The following is an 18,269-nucleotide window of genomic DNA, read 5'->3' on the forward strand; positions in this document are numbered from 1 at the left end:
CGGCTTTTCCCGGTTAGGGGTCGCCACAGTGGAACTCCGGTCCGCTGATGATTGGCAGTCAATTTTTGAGTTGCCAACCCGACGCCCAACCTTCAGAGAAGGCATGCCCATTCACGCATGTCTTTTGGAGGCCACTCGACCATGGGGAGGACATGCAGAATCCACACAGAAGGCACTCCAGCCGAGAATTGAACAGGAGAACCTCTTGCTGTGAGGTAACAACGCTACCACTGTACCACCGCGGATATAACTTTTCTGTTGACATAATTTATTTCATTTTATTTATATTTTGTTTACTGGGTTGTCCATCTGAGCTGACTTCTGTAACAAGTAGGCAGGAAATGAAAAATGGCATAATATAAAAACACAACAAAGAAAAGCTTCACGTAGGTTAAGCATACAATACAAAAGCAGATATCTGTAACTGCAAGTAAATAAATAAACAAATTGAAAATAAGATGTAAAAAAAGCATACATAAAAACATAATCATTGTTCACATGGCAGGGCATAATGCAACTATTTATTTTATTTTATTTATTTAACATTTGTTTACTGAGAAAGTCCGACTGAACACAGGTCCTTTTTCAGCAGAGGCCTGGGGAGAAAAGCTCCATGAGTAACAGTAAATTTTCATGAGTAGCTATAAATTTTAACTAAAACAAATTCATGTACTCCATCATGTGAGAAAGCAGACTTGCCCTGTTTGTTAACATCTTTGTGAAACAAATTTAAATAATTTTTCCGGTAATCTGGGTACTTAAAAATCAAATGATAATTCATTTCTACTGGGCAGGCAGTGCCACTACACCTAAATCTTCTTCTGTGATGTATTTATAAATCTTAATGCTGTTTTAACACTCTTATTAAGTAATATATTAGGGACCAGTTCAGAATTCTGGACTTCTATGGCCTACTGTAAATTATAGCACCTCTTAAATTCTTCCTTCAGTATATAATGATCAGTGAGGGTTTGGGGGTATGTGCTCATGTCAGATATTCATTCACAGAGACAGTGAAACATTCAGAAATTCAATTAGGGTTTAAAATATATCCTGTTTTTAAAATTCATAAACAAGATGTTTTTATGTAAAAGTCAATACCAAAAAGTGATAGCAGGTGATGTATCAGATCATATCTGTGGATCTGATTCAGTTTGCACAAAAACAAATTACTAAATCCACTTTATTTAAACTAGTACAGGAAATATGTGAAGCTGTACCCTCTATAAGGCTGCAGCCCTCAGTCATAAAATACAAGACTCATTTTTCTTAATTTTCTATTGATCCTACTTTGTGAGACCTGCTTTTCTACTGATCAACAGTCAAAATGTCTCCTCCTTACTCTGTCTCAGATTGTTTTCATTTATTTGATCATTTCAGCCTGAGTAGCTCATTCCACTTGGAATGCTACCTTTTCAGTGAAAAATATATTTCATTTGGAAACTTTGAGACAGCTCAAAATATTAAGTGTCAGAATATTAAACCAGCGGAAAGTTTCCTATTAGGTGACCTTTCACTAGACTGTGACTGCCTGGATTATGCATTAACTGAACTCTGTAGTCAGAGAAGGAGGAGAGTGCAACTTTTACTTTTTTTTTTTTGGCCACCTTCTCCCCCTTCTCCAATTTTGTACACCCTAAAAGCAGGTATATTTAAACATTGGAGATGGGTGTGCTTGCCCTCCTGCTTTAGAGGATTCAAAGGGGCTTGCCCCTGTAAAAAAATGTTTTGTATGTTTTTCAACATTCTTTTGAAACTGCAACTGCCCAAGGCTTTAGACATTTCAGTTTAGATTATTAACAAACCAACCAAACTGACATATAATTAATCACAATAAATCAAGTCCAAATTCACAGCGATTTCTCCCTTCTCTTTTTCTTTCTGCTTGAGACACTGCCCGTTCCAAGCCCACTGTAAAAATGTTTATTATAAAGTAGAGTGTTTCTATACAGAGTTGAAATAAAAGTCTTCTAAATTAAATAAATGATTCAATATTACCAATATTTCTGACTTGTCAGATACATGTAGCCATCAATGTTTGTATCGCATACTCCCTGCCCTTCAACCAGTAATCTATGTTCTTTATGTTACAAACTATGTCTATATTCAGGAATAGGGACAAACACGTTTTCAAGATGACCACAAGTATTAAATGGCAGGAGGTTATATATTTTATTCATTGTTAGTAGAAGGGACTGAGGGTGCACATCAAGTGGCATGCCATGCTAGACCACAGAGATGTAATTTCTGCTAGATCACAGAAATATAATTTTCTTGGCTCGAGGCTGTACTTTCTTTCATACAAACAGTATCCTACATTTCATACACAGGGATATGGTAGAGTTCTTTATCTTTAAATAATTCTGAGCTTCAGCTTTTGTCGCTTATATAGAAAGCTAAAGGGAAACACAAATAAGAGAGAGAGAGAGATGAAGGACAAGGACAGATCATGTACATATAAGATAGACATACAAAGAGACAGTTTATAAACCATATGTCACAGGGCGTAGCCATAATCCAATTTTCCATATATCAATGAACATGAGAATAGAAAAGTTGTTAAAATCATTTACATATCTGTATTGCAATATTCATCTAGTATTACTTTGGTATCAAAATAAAAATATGAATGCTCTTAGCATCTTTATGTGCTTTATTCATTTTCCTGTGCAATTAATGAACTATTTAGTTCAGAAATTACTTAAAGCTGTAATAAACCCTGAATAGTTTATGCATACCAAGGGTGGTATAAAGATAGAAAAACTGTAAAAAATCAGTTTAGAAATTGTTTATAGAAAAAAAAATTAAAAAATCAGTTTAGGAATTGTTTATATAGAATGAAATGTAAACAATCAGTTTAGGAATTGTTTATTCAAGGGCAAAACTCAACACTGCTGCATATCTTTTGTTATTTCCTTGTTTGAGTTTCATAATTTTGCTAAGTGCTTAGTGATAAACTACTAAGATAAAATCTTGGATGAGCAGAGTTGCAATGAGCTAAGTCCTGCAATTGTTTTTTGTCTATAACTCTGCTTCTTACATGAAACCAAACCACAATATCTGACAACAATAATCAGAGGATTCACTATCCAAGCAGTATAAGTGGGAACCTGTTACAATGCACTTTAATGCAATGCTTCATCCAAACATTTTAAATTATTTAGGGAAAAACAGGGAGAGGCACATTCTGTGCAATTCATTCTAGATATCGCCTCAGGGAAGAGAATAAACACAAAAGCAAGATAAAAACAAAAGTCATGGACTTAACATTATTCTGGATATTATACGTTTATTATCAATTTATAACCATTCCATGGCATTACTAGTTTCAAAGTATCTTATGGTGAGGGTCTTATGACAGAATACATTATTACTAGTAAGAAATCACACCTAAAAATGCATAATAACATTTATATACGAAGTACTTCATTTACCTTGACTTTTCACACTGCTGAAGAATAGAGTGACCAACAATAGCCTTTGTATCTGGTCCATCTCTGGTCACTGGGCTCCTTCTGATCAAGTGTGCAGCTGTCCCAAAGCAGATGAGAAGTGTAGTGTGACTTTTGGAATTTTCTCTCTGAGATCCACCCTTCAGGTTAACTTTAACCTCCTACAAAGTTTCGTCCAACTGCATTCTTCAACCTTGTGCCACTACAAGGATTGTACCATAACAGGTTTCACCAGTTAGTTAAGTGATACGACTGTGTCTTTTTCATGATGGGAGGGAGTGTCTTACTGACTGAAGCATGACAAATTAAGTTCCATTGATCAATAAAGAAAATAAAACAATTAATTACATATATCTATCTGAATTAACTTGCTTTTTGATGTTTTCAGTGCTGCATTCTTATTTTCTTTCAATTTCATTTGTGTAATGCATATCATTTTGAAACATTTCTAAATTATAGAAGCCACAATGGTGCTGTACTGTCTGCTGTTTATCCCAGAGTATCCTATCATACTTTACCCTCTACCCAGCACTATGGGTTATACTTCGTAAATATCTTTGTATGTTCAGTGCCCAAAATGTTGTCCATCTTGTTGGAGCCCTTTGGACTCCACAGGGCCCATAGTGAGTTGAGTCTGTACACTTGAATTATTAGACGGTGCATAGTAAAGTAGCGTAAGCTAAAGTACTGTTGCCACTAAGCAACATTTTCTCTCATTTCTTACTCAACATAACCTATGAAACAGCCTGTTACAGTCAGAAGGTAACTGCCCTTTTTAATATGGTCGCTCTACTATGACAAATATGCAATTACCATGACACAGGTAGAGGGTGACTCCTGGGTCACTCTAAATCATTCACTACAGTTTAGAGTTATATTTGTACAGAAACTCAGTCTTACAAAAAGTGATACTGGTGCTCTCGGGGAAATGTTTTATTTATTCAGTTACTGTTTATGTTGTTGCTAAATGGGACAGGGTATAAATAAGGAAAACATACTGGAACACTGATAGCAACAATTCTGATAGCATCGCATATCCTCTCCTCATTTCTTAGGACTGGCTTTGTGTTAAAAAATGAAAAAATAATACAAAATACTAATGAAAACATAAACTGTTATAGGATTAAAACATACTGATAGATTACTATAGGATCACATCATTAGTATTTCTCCAGTCATATGATTAATTCACGTACCATTACTCTCTGACTACCTACCACAAGTCCTGCGCTTTGTTTTCACCCTCCCCCCATTCCATCATCACCTTCCTTGACAACCTTTTACATACAGGTGCTGCACTTGGCAATGCAAGTCCTATCTGACATAAAACATACAATTCTTTTGCAGGCTATTTTCAACCCACATTCCTTTCTCAAGGGCTACTGATATGCAAGGATGTATATATGTACTCTAAAATGTGACATAAAACTGGCAGCTATCACAGTGTCTATCCCATAATGCTACCTTCTTCTTTTTCACCATAGTATTCTTCAGGCCACCAGTTCTACTTTTCAGGCAATGACAATGCATTCCCTGTTGTACTAAATCATATCATCCTTAACTACGTGGATGATAATACATTTAATGCATTTTTTTGCATTGAGTTTGAGTCCCTGGCTTTGTCACCAATAAATGGTTTGTGTATAAGGATGATGCAATATTCTATACAAAACTAAATGTACACTTTTCAAACCACTGGTATTATGCAACCAGAAAACTGTATGCTATCTATGCTGCTGAAGTATGTCCCGAATATGGGTTGTGTGATGCAATGCGATGAATATATAAATGCCTACAAAACTGAAAAGTAGCATACACAGCAAATCCAAATAGTTTTCTAAAATCATACAAATTTAACTAAAAGAAGATGCCAATCTTAGCTATTCCCTTTCAAATGCCTTTTTCCAGTCTGACTCAACACTTGCCCGAGTGTCTTGTCTGGCATTATACCCCAAAGCTTATTCTTTTTGTGAAGAAGTCCTCTCCCCTTTCTCCTAAACCATTTTCCTTGTTTATGTTATCCAGTGCTAGATATTACCTCCCTAGCAATAGATCCTTCCAACAATTTTTTGTACAGATAATTACAGTTGTAGAATTTTTTGTCATATCTTCTTTTTTTTTCTCTTTTGTGTCCTTGTTGTTGTTTCTTTCGGCTTTTCCTGGTTAGGGGTCGCCACAGTGGAACTCCGGTCCACTAACGATTGGTAGTTAATTTTTACGTACCGGCTTGCCAGGCCTGACGCACAACCTTCAACGAAGGTATGCCCTTTCACGCATGTTTCCACGCAGAAGGTGATCTAGCTGAGAATCGAACCGGACAGCGTCTTACTGTGAGGCGACAACGCTACCGCAGCACCACCACCGCAGGTTTAAAATAATTTGGTTTGTTTGTGTCTTTCGGCTTTTTCCCGGTTAGGGGTCGCCACAGCGGAACTCCGGTCCACTAATGATTGGCAGTTGATTTTTACATACTGGCTTGCCAGGCCTGACGCACAACCTTCAACGAAGGTACTCCCATTCACACATGTCTCACACAGAAGACGCTCTAGCTGAGAATCGAACCGGACATAGCATGTGGAAAGCAAGCTCAATAAATGTCATATAATATGTCACCCATTAAAGACCACATACTACAAATCCCTTATGATATGCCATCTCCTAAACACCTCACACTATAAATCTTAAATAATATGCCATCCCCTAAAAATCACTTACAGTAAGAGTCATTTCATATGTCATAATATAAATGCAACTCACTACAAATCTCATATCATATGCATCCACTAAACACTATTCATTATAAATCTCGCATCATATGCCATCTACTGAACACCACTCACTAACTTTCATACTCTTTGAACCTTCCCAAGTACACCTATACTAAACTGAACCTCTTGAACCAATCAACCACCAGGCTATTTTATTAACATATCCATCCAAATGGTATTTGATGTTTATGCTGCAAAGTGGAACAGCAGTTTGTCAGGAGCTTACACAAATTCAGTAATACAGTGCCACCTCAGGCACATGTAGAAGAACTCATTGCATATCTGAAAATCCACCTAAATTCTGACTTTTTTCTAGTGATTCATATTAAGCATGCATTTAGAAAGCTTATTTCTCAAAGAAATGCATCACTTAGCTTGGTTCTGTGGTATGAAAGGATGAAAATCTGACTGTAGCCCAGACAACTAGAGTTTGATTAATTGCCCTGGCATTGGAGGAGTCAGGTAAGGGAGGGGAGAGGTTAAGTGGAGTGGTCCGCTTGTCTCTCTCAGAGGGAAAGGGCGTGGTACCTTCCCAGAAAGCACATGGGGATGATATGATTTCTTAAGTGGAAAACAGGGAAACTATCTCCCATGAATCAAGGTTAGTGGGAAGGGTTGCTTGCTGGTATACATCCATTGCAGAAGTAATGACCTACCCAGTGCTGATGTGCATTGTGTAGTCCAGTGTTCCTAACATAATCAAGCATGCACAGGGATTTAGGTCCAAAACTAAACTTTTGAACCATCGATGATGGCTGCCTAAATGATGGCTCTTCTTGGCTGAATCTTCCCTTCAGTGATGAAGGAATGAATGTGTCACTAGTCAGGAGGAGACTGATGATAAGCAGGCAGTGGGGGCAAAAACTGCAAAAAAAAAAAAAAAAGGTAATGAATCACATACTAGAATATTTATTTTTTAATAAAATGTAGGGAAGGAATGTCAATTGGCATGGGTACATTTTTCTATTATTCAGATAAAGAATGCCTAGGAGATTGAAATGGGATACTTATTCAGTTATTCATGAACACAAAGTTTAATATGGAATCATAATGTTTCTATATCTTTTTGCCTCCATGCCTGCAATCTATTAGGTCTCCCCCAGTCAAACTCTGTTCATTTATTCCCTCACACTAGGCATTCCACCAATAGTACCAAACGAGAGGTGTCCAAAGGGCCATCATGCAGACAGCTGTGAAGGGTGTTCGTACCCTTACCAACATACTGGCAATAAAGTTGCATCTAATATAGCCCTAACCCCTCCACCAGGTGAGGATCATTTGACTAGAATCACCTTAGAGCCACTATGCCTTCCCAGTTGAGTACACACTCCCATGCCCCTGCAATTGAAGGTTACTGCATGCTTGACTTGGTGAATCACGTGTTTTCCCCAGGACCATTCCTTCACATCACTTACCTTTCTCCAGTGCACTGTGGCATTTGCTGATCCCAATCTATTACCCTGCATCACAGGACAGGCACACCCATCTTATCCATGCCAGCTCCAACAGATGCTTGAGCCACTAATCAAACTCAGGTCACCTGGATCACAGTAAGGACTTTAGCCTTCTATGCCACAAGAGGTGGCTACTACTTAGAATCCTAATTTTTCACAGTCCTTCTCTTGCTTCCAGCTGCAGTACGCCTCACTATCCCTTCCTCTCCTTGTCTTTCTTTGTAATCTTAGGTACCTGTGGCATAATTATCTTCCATCTTGACAGAATCACCCATCTTTTCTTTAGTCAGCATGTTTCCTTTTCTGTCCCTATGTTGATGTCCTTCAAGGATGCATCTGCAGTCTTAACATATGGGTTGTCCTGCCTCAGGCAGCCCTTCAGTCGGCCGGATTCCAAAGTCTGGGTCTGGCCTCGGCTGATGTCGCACTTCACCCGACGTCATAGCTGCTGGGGTATAAAGGCATCAGCCGACGCCATTTTCCCCAGTCGTTCTTGCCGCGCGGTGCCCGAAGCAGAAGCTGTTCGCAAGTGCCGGTCGGTCAGATACAGAGATTTCTACTACCGAAGACTTCTAAAAAAGCTAAGTACCCCATTGGGGACTCTTTCTTGCCTCAGCCGATGTCAGAAAAAGTAAATAATTGTTTAACTTGTGGGAAACAAATACCTCATAAGGATTTCCACTCTTACTGCCTTCCTTGCTTAGGTCCAGACCACGACGTATCAGCTTGTCTAGCCTGTGCTTCCTTCAACCGACGGACGCTTAGACGTCGGTCGGAGTTTGCAGAGGAGTTTTTTGGTCCCGCTTTTGCATATAAAATGCTGTCGGAGACTCCGACTACACAATTAGCTAAAAAGCGCAAGGAAAAGGACTGACACTCACGGCCCGCGGTTTCGGCTGAAACCACGGTTAGGCCAATTGCGAGTGTCTCGGTTTTGGCTGAAACCGAGTCCTCGGTTCTCCCTTCGGCCGAAAGCATGCCTCCGATAACCGAGGCCTCACAGACCATGACTGAATCGGCTACTGAAATTACTGCTGCAGAAGCAGGCACCCAGGATTTGTCAGACACTATTCCTTTAGACATCTCTACCCCTGCACGTGGGGCTGCTAGACCCCCTGCTTCTATGTCTGTCAAGGCCTTTTCCAGGGCTAAAGCAGCCAAATCTTCTAAGGCCTTACCTACAAAAGCTCCCTCACACAGGCCTACCTCTAGTTCCCAGATACTCAGCCTGGCTGAGGATCTTATTTCTTTGATCAGGGGATCCCAACCTCACCCAGACAGGGCCTCTCAACCTTCTCCAGATAAGAGGCCTAGGACTGAACCCCCTGAACCTGTCTCTACAGACTATTCCTCGGATGACTCAGATATTTCAGACCATCAGGAAGGCCCATATTCTCCTTATGAGGATTCTGATGCAGAAGACTCCATTCCTTCTGCTTCTCCTCCTGAAGAATTTTCTTTTGGGGAAACCCTACACTCTATGAGGGAACACTTCCAATGGCAGGGCCAGGATTTTTCAGATTCAAGGAAAAGGCTAAGGACTTTTTTACACTTACCACAGCACAGGCCTTTAGCCATTCCTCCAGTACTATCAGTTGTTGATGATGCATATAATGATGCCAGTACTGCCCCTGATTCTCTTCCTCTGGCCCCTGCCAAGCCTGACAGATATTACAGGGTCCCAGACACACACTACCACTTGTATAAGGCTCATGTTGCAGACCCAGAAACCATTTCACAGGGCCCTAAAGGTGTGGCAGCTGCTTCTGCCAAAAACCCTCTTCCCTCTGAAAGGGAATCTAGAGCATTAGAGAGATGGGGTAAAAAGGTTTATACATCTGCTACTCCTTCAGCCAGGGCCTTAAACTGTCAATTTCACATGATTCAATACCAGGAATTTTTGTTAGACCAGCTAAATAAAAAACTGTCCTCTCCTGAACCTATAGACCGTAAGTCCCTTCAGGATTTGGTACATAACTCTCAGCAGGTCAGTAATCACTTTTTAAATTGTGGCTATGATGCACTAGAGGCTTCCTTTAGATCAGCTATGACTGCAGCAGTGATTCAAAGGCATGCCTGGTTAAAAGAGCAATCCTTACCAGACCATGTTAAGTCAAAACTCCTGGATGCTCCTATGGAGAAACAAAGTTTGTTTGGCTCCCCTGCACAGGAGGTTCTAAAGAAAGTGGAAGAAAAAGCAAAATCTGTCCAAACAGTCAAGGATTTTTTACAGGTCCAACCACCGAGGTTTAGCAGAAATTGGCCTTCGAAGAATTGGTCCTTTCCAGACACCTCCAGAGCACAGAGAGGCAGACATAGATGCCCAAGAGGCAGAGGTCAATCTAGGGGTGCCTACAGGGGACGTCAGTGGCAACCTGCCAACCAGAGAAGTGCTGCCACAGCTGCAACTACAACCTCTTCCACAGGACAGACACAATGACTTGGCTCTGATTCCACCTACCAGGGAACAACTGGAAGCACCCTTGGGCGGAAAGCTAGCCTTATTTTCAGACAACTGGCATTGCATTACAGGAGACAAATGGACCTTACAAACAATAGACAAGGGCTACAGGTTTCACTTCCACACTCTACCAAAAAAGAGAGGAATGCCAAACCTTCCACCAAGCCAAAAAACAGAGGCTCAAAGACAAATCAACAACTTGCTAAGGATGAGAGCTATAGAAAAGGTACCACCTATGGAACAAGGCCAAGGATTTTACTCCAGACTATTCCTTGTACCAAGAAAAGAAAATCAATGGAGACCTATTCTCGACTTGTCCGCACTGAACACATACCTCATTGTTCCAAAATTCAAAATGCTGACCCTCCAGCAACTTCTTCCCATGCTGGGCAAGGAGTCTTGGCTGGTGACTCTAGATCTCAAGGAGGCATACCTGCACGTCCCTATACGACCAGATTGCAGAAGACACCTCAGATTTCTTGCAGGATCAGAGCATTATCAATTCTCAGCATTGCCCTTTGGCTTATCTATTGCACCCAGAGTATTCACGAAATGCCTGGCATCAGTAATTGCTCATTGCAGGCTTCAGGGAATTCAAATTTACCCATACCTGGACGACTGCCTAATACAAGCGGACAACAAGACAAAGTTAACAAAAGATTTGGCAAATGTCATACAACTGTTGCAAGCCTTGGGATACACAGTCAACATTCAAAAGTCAAGGCTAGTACCATCCCAAAGGATAACATTTTTGGGTGCAGAACTGGATACAACAACTCAGATGGCTTTTCTCACAGAGGAAAAACAAAAGCAACTACCAGTCTATTTCAGGTCATTAACAACCCAAACTTGGCTTACTGCAAGGAAAGTCCTGCAAGCCCTGGGTTACATGGCATCCTGCATAATATTGATCCCACATGCCAGGCTGCATATGAGAAAGTTGCAATGGTACCTAAGGAATGTATGGTCTCAACACAAGCACAGTCTAGAAGCCTAGATTCCAATAATTCCATGCCTGAAAACAGAATTCTTGTGGTGGGCTCAGGCCTGTCAGATGAACAGAGGATTGCCTTTCAACAAACCACATCCAAGCCAGACCATCACCACGGACGCCTCAGACCTAGGCTGGGGGGCACACATGGAGGACAAGTGTATACAAGGCCTATGGTCCCAAGACCAGCTGAATCTACACATAAATCTAAAGGAGATGCTGGCAGTGAAACATGCAATCCAGACATTCAGACCATTCCTCCAACAAGGTCACCTGCTGATAAGGACGGACAATACCACAGTCATGTGGTACATCAACAAACAGGGAGGTACACACTCATATCCTCTATGCTGGATGGCAATGGACCTGTGGAATTTGGCCCTGAATCTCAACATTCAACTGCAGGCCATATTTGTACCAGGAAAAGAAAATTCACTAGCAGACACCTTAAGCAGAACTACCACGGATGCTCACGAATGGATGCTGCATCCAGATACCTTCAAAACCATAACAAAGAAATGGGGAATGCCAGACATAGACCTGTTCGCCTCCCCACACAACCACCAATTGAAGAAATTCTGCTCAAGAGTATTCCACCCACTTGCCTGGAGGGTGGACTCCCTTTCCTTCAGCTGGAAAAACCTGACAGCATATGCATTTCCACCTCTTCCTTTGATGTACAAAGTCCTACTGAAGATCAGAGAGGAACAGCCAAAGGTAATCCTGATAGCTCCAGACTGGCCAAGGCAACATTGGTACCCGCTACTGAGAAGCATGTCTCGGGCACACTCATGGCCTCTACCTCTATGTCCCTTACTTCTAACACAGAACAGCTACAAGACCCTGCATCCAAACTTGAAAACACTGCAGCTAACTGCTTGGAATATTGCATAAAACAAAATCAACCAGAATTATCTCAGAGGGTTAAGGACATTATCCTGGAGGCACGCAGACCCTCCACAAGGAAAACATATTCAGCTAAATGGAAAAGATACCTCATTTGGAGTGCAGCAAAGGGAGTAAATGTCTCATTGGCAAACATAGCACACATCCTGGAATACTTAGCAGAACTGTTCCACAATGGCCTGTCCTACTCCTCCATTAAGATTCATGCATCAGCAATTTCAGCAGAGTACAACATGGATCCTCCTGTCTTCTCTCATCCTCTACTCAGGCAATTCTTGAGAGGAATCAAAAACGTAAAGCCTCCAAGGAAACCACCTTTACCTACATGGGATCTCAACTTTGTGCTGGAAAAATTAACACTTCCCCTTTTGAACCAGCAGCAACAGCAGACTTACAGTTCTTATCTTGGAAAACTGCATTCCTGCTAGCAATCACTTCAGCAAGAAGGGTATCTGAGTTACAGGCATTAATGGCAGTACAGCCTTTCCTTATCTTCCATCAGGATAGAGTGTCTCTGAGAACTAATCCTACTTTTATGCCAAAAGTGGTCTCCAGGGTATCATTGAACCAAGCGATTCATTTACCTACATTCTTCCCCAACCCACAGAACAGGGGGGAAAGACTACTACATACCTTGGATGTGCACAGACAATTACGCTACTATCTGGACAGAACTAAGGCCAGCAGAAAAACTGACCAGCTTCTGGTAGCATATGCAACAGGAGTGCAAGGAAAAGCAATTTCAAAACAGACAATCTCAAAATGGATAGGAAATTGCATTAGATTTTGCTACTCTTTTCATGGAAAGACAACTCCTGAAAATATCAGGCCTCACTCCACAAGAGCTACAGCCACCACTACAGCTTTCCTACGAGGAGTGGCTACCAAAGACATTTTAGAAGCTGCTACTTGGAGCTCCGTGCATACATTTGCCAAGCATTATAATCTTCCTTTATACTCCAGATCCCGAGCAGGCTTTGCAACTGCTGTTTTGCAAGGGATCTTAACTACACCATCATTATCTTAGTGCCTCCTCTCCCAGTTTGGCTATGGTATTCTACCCATACGTTAGGACTGCAGATGCATCCTTGAAGGACATAGTACAGTTTTGTACCTACCATAAATGTAGATGTCCGATAGGTATGCATCTGCAGTCAGGATTACCCACCCTCCTTCCCCTCTGTGGTATTCCTAGGGTACTTACCCCTCTTTTAGCTAGCTGGGGGAATCTATTATGGTGTATTTGTTTGTATGTATATATGTATATATATTTTGCTTTCTACTGTTTGGAATTATCTGCATTTATCCAAATTTAGCCTTCCTAGAGGGCTCCTGGCATCTGGGGCAAGAAAGACTGGGGAAAATGGCGTCGGCTGATGCCTTTATACCCCAGCAGCTATGACGTCGGGTGAAGTGCGACATCAGCCGAGGCCAGACCCAGACTTTGGAATCCGGCCGACCGAAGGGCTGCCTGAGGCAGGACAACCCATATGTTAGGACTGCAGATGCATACCTATCGGACATCTACATTTATGGTAGGTACAAAACTGTACTTTCTTGCTGTTTCTTTAGTTTCCTCATATTTACTAAATATTATACATTTCCTTCTCACCTCTTAACATCACCTATTTTGAAATTTACTTTGATTTTTGTTCCTTCTTTTTGATTTGCAAATGTGTTTCATACAGAAGCATTACTACTTCTATTGTGGCAATTATGATGCAACCCCACTGTACTTCTGCACTACTCTAGTATGAATTCTGTCGGCCCTTTGAGAACTGACTTTAATTGTCATAGGGAGAGCTACTTCCACAAAAGACACCCATTTCTAGATTACCACTCTAGAAAGACACGTACAGACCAAAGCAATAATTTTCTTAAGCAGGTCACTGCCACATAACAGAGCCTCACTTTGTAATCTGATTACTCATGACAGAAGTAAGACAGTATCCCAGTTTGGATACAGAGTTTTCTTCCTGAATCAAAATGTGATCTATTTGAGCACACCAGACTCAGACATAACATTGTAAGCATAGTCCTCAATACTTTTGACAAAGTGTATTCTGCATTCTGAAGAAGTCCTGAATTGTTACAGGATGAAAGCGCTTAATCCAACTGCAATAAAGAGTGTTGTATTTTTCCTTGCTCGTGGTCTTTTACCAATTGTGTGCTTTAGCCGCTTTCCTTTGGTTATTGGTACTTCAGCAGCGGCTTTTCCTTTGTTTTTTTATTTTCTACATACCACATTAGTGTAAACAAAGCTTTCATGCAAACAACCAGGATCAGACTGCCCTGATCATTCTCAATTACTTAATAAAGGACTGGTTAGAACAACAGAAAAAGATTTACCCCATAAACTTCTTCCTTTTTTGCTCTGTTTTTCCTCAAATCATCAAACATCCTTGTAGCTACCCTGCTCATCCAGCCATTCCTGCATGGGCAATAGCCCTAAAATCTTTTTATTCTCCTAGGGTGGTGGGGTGAACATGCTGGGAGCAATGCCATCATCTAAGCAGGGAATATATTTTTGCTTAAATTACCATTTTGCCGTATATGGGACATTCAGTGGGCATTCCATGGGACAGTAAGTTGTTTCAGTGAGTCATGTAAGCTAGCAAATGCCCTCCATTCCCTTGACACAAATACCTCCACAGTCTCCACAAAGGAGCCCGAGCAACAATTGCATTCCTAGCATAAATCCCTCCTCTCCCACCTTGATCAGACTGTTAAGCCTAGCACCTTCATTCTCCTCTGAACCATTTCATTCTTTTAGAACCAGGGCCACTAATCAATCTCAGGTCACCTGTGGCATAGTCAGAATTCTGTTACTTTATGCCGTGGAACTGACCTTTGAAGTTCTTTTTGATTCCCTTACTAGTGTCCTCCCCATTCTGGAAAAGGTCATTCATAAAGCAAAGCTCATCTTTCTTCAACTAACTTTTGTATTCAAAGTATTCTACAAAAAGCCATGTGCCTGCATTCCCGAGTGTAGCTCTGGGGTTTTGTATTCTGATTTCTGATTGGCTGCATCCTGAGTTTTTTGACAAAGTCAAGTAATATCCTTATAATTAAAACAAATGAACATATCTCTAAAACCATAAGAGTTACTAAAGAAGTGTACAAGACAAACTGTTCAGCATAATCTGGCCTTTACTGTCGTCACATTCATTAAATTCTAGGTCTTAAACTGGACTTTACAAATCACAATAATACAATAAACATAGTTTTTATTGTTTTAGTAAGCAATGTACAATGGTGAGTGTGTGAATGGGTGTGCCTTCATTGAAGGTCGGGCGTCTGGCTGGCAACTCGGCACAGTAAAAATCCATTGTCAATCATAAGCAGACTGGAGTTCCGCTGTGGTGACCCCGAACTGGGAAAAGCCGAAAGACATCAGTTTTTTTTAGTAAGCAACTTACAATATCTTAGCATTCATTCAAGCTACACACATAAATGTTCTTTATCTTCCTGTGAGCGTTCATTTGCAGCTAAGCATTTGTGTATGCATCACTTGGTTATTGAGATATTTTGAAAAATCTGCAGATTATGACAAGTTTTTCCTATTATTTTCTTCCACTCAGCTGGTCATCAGCAAATTCTGGTGCTTATCCTTGATTGTGAGCTCCACTTACCCCTCCCAGCACCCAATGGACTTAATATGATTAGGGTAGAAGCCAACGAGGAGACTGAAGCATCCCAGGACCCTGTGATATTGATGCAGTGGGGATTTCTCTACTTTATAACCTACTTCATGTTTGCCTGTTAATGTCCAATGGGTGGGTGTGCAATGGGGAAATGCTGGAGTATCATCCCACCTTACATACCTCTCAACATCTTAGAGTAAGAAATCTGGACAAAGCCATAAAGAAAAGTGGGACAAAGGCCCAAAAATGGGGACAATTTTTAAATATTGCTCTTGCAAATTTAGAAAGTTGGTAGAATAACAGCTTTTACAGTAGCATGAATTTTCCTGAAGGATGTGAAGTCTAAAACTCAAATGTGTGTCATTATTTTCAAAACTCAGTCTTTAATGATTTGTCAGTAATTTTCCAAAAATACACAATTTTATGAAAAACAGACCAAAAATATGAGGCCAAAATCTGGACATTCTGTGAAAATCTGTCCAGTCGAGAGGTATGCCTGCCTACATGGTGATCTCCACTCTTCCCCTATAATGAAAATGCCTCTTTTTGTATCCCTGGCCTCCAACAGGGATCAGACATGAGGCCCATCCAGGCAATCACCTTCCCTGCCAGCACCTCAGATGCCAGAGCTAATGACCAAACCCAGCTTACTCGAGCGATAGTCGGGGCTTTATTTTTGTATGCTATGGGGCTAGTGAAAACTACAACAATATAAATAAATACCATATGATCAACATTTCATTCCTGTTTAGTTGCACTAGACAGAGGTCAAGTATCAATGGAATTGTGTAATCCATGAAGTCAGCTTTAAGATTAATTCTTTCAATGGCTTGTGGGTAGCATGGTTTTGGAATTATTAATATAAATATCAACAGGCAACATAAAATACCTAGCAGTGTCACTAGGAGGATCCTGGAAAAATGCTTGAAGGCATCACTAGGGATTAATAAGTTAGAACTACGCTATTTTTATAACCCTCAATGTGGTCTGGAAATCCTTGATGGAGTCCAGTGCAACCTAAATATAACCTCAGTGAGAATAGATGGCAGCATATTCAGTCATGATACACCAAAACACATTCACCCCTTGATATAAGGTCCTATATAACAGTACTCTTTTTATCATAAGAATGTATTTATGCAGTACAAAAGGGCAATGCATGGACTACATGCAGAATCACCTGTCAGGTTAAAATACTAGTGTGTGTGTGTGTGTGTGTGTGTGTGTGTGTGTGTGTGTGTGTGTGTGTGTGTGTGTGTGTGTGTGTGTGTGTGTGTGTTTCATGTTTGCAATTGCAGCCTTTTCAGATGCCTAAATTATAACATTTCTTGCTGTTATCGTAAGTCGATGACCTCATAACATGCAAAAGACTTCATTTTCATTTAACATCAAATTTAATACTCCAAGTTTCAGGATTTTCTATACCATTTTCTGTCATGTTAAATTATTTCACTTATCTTCTTCTTCTTCTTTTTTCAGCTTTTCCCGTTTTGGGGACGTCACAGTGGATCATCTGTCCGCTCATGATTGGCAGTGGAGTTTTACAGTGTCGAGTTACCAGCCTGGCACCCAACCTTCCACAGAAGGCATACACACCTAGGGCCAATTAAGAGTGTCCAATCCACCTACAGCATGTCTTTGGGAGGAAACCCAAGCGACCACAGACAGGACATGCAGACTCCGCACAGAAGGCACCCCAGCTGAGGATCAAACTGGAGAACCTCTTGCTGTGAGGTGGCAATGCTAACTGCTGCACCACCATGGCCACCCTAAATTATTTCACTTATAAGTATCTTAATTTACTGCAAAATTACATGGAGGTTTATGGCTTAGGATGAGTCATACAAAGACATGATGCAAATCAGATTTCATTGAAAACACACTGTTGTAATGGCAGTTGAACTAAACATAACTAAAGGGCATCTTCTCTACCCTAGTGCTTAATATATTCATCTCTGAGGTCAAGATACCTGAAATAAATGGAGGATTTCCTCTGCAGTGATTGCCATTTACCCATGTGCACTTTTGACATTATCACACTGCTGATGTTTCCTGAAATGTTGAAAATAATTTTCACGTGGGCATGACTGTTCTAACCAGTACTGTTCAGCTAAAATAAGGAGAGGTGAGAACCTTGTTCAATTGATTCTAATTAATTTCATTAGTAATTTTATAGAAAGAACAGTTGTGTAAAATTTTACCATAATGGTAGATGCCCTTGCCTTCACCGTTGCAGTATTCATAACTTATGGGATTCCCTGCCACAGAAGCCCGATGTCCAGCCAATCTACCAAAACCTACCATTGCTTTAAGGTATGCTGAATGTCACCTAAACACTTCTTGCGTAGCATAGGGCATAAAAGTGACATTCAGGTGTACCATCCTCATAACTTGATTGCCTCAGTAGGAACAGCAGTCCAAGGAAAACCAAAGAGAATCTGCTCATCCAGAAATGAAAAAAGACTAGGGGGATGGAGGGTGGGAGGGAGTGAATACTGCAGCAGTGAAGGCAAGGACATCTACTGTTATGGCAAGATTTTACACAACTGTAATATGTCCTTACATTCACTGTTGCAGTATTCATAACTTATGG

At 40.7% G+C, this 18,269-nt stretch overlaps 1 protein-coding gene across 1 annotated transcript in view; it reads right to left on the minus strand.

Moving 5' to 3' along the window:
- LOC122806859 (uroplakin-3b-like) overlaps positions 1 to 3,664 on the minus strand; it is a 157,643-nt gene extending 153,979 nt beyond the window's left edge. The window contains exon 1 of the mRNA XM_044077619.1: positions 3,435 to 3,664. Within this exon, the coding sequence (XP_043933554.1) occupies positions 3,435 to 3,495 (61 nt within the window). The 5' untranslated portion in view covers positions 3,496 to 3,664. The remainder of the gene's footprint in view (positions 1 to 3,434) is intronic.
- Positions 3,665 to 18,269: the final 14,605 nt, after the last annotated feature.

The sequence above is a fragment of the Protopterus annectens genome, chromosome 7.part0 (genome assembly GCF_019279795.1).
Source record: "Protopterus annectens isolate FY-2018-M chromosome 7.part0, PAN1.0, whole genome shotgun sequence".
Lineage (NCBI taxonomy): Eukaryota > Metazoa > Chordata > Ceratodontiformes > Protopteridae > Protopterus > Protopterus annectens.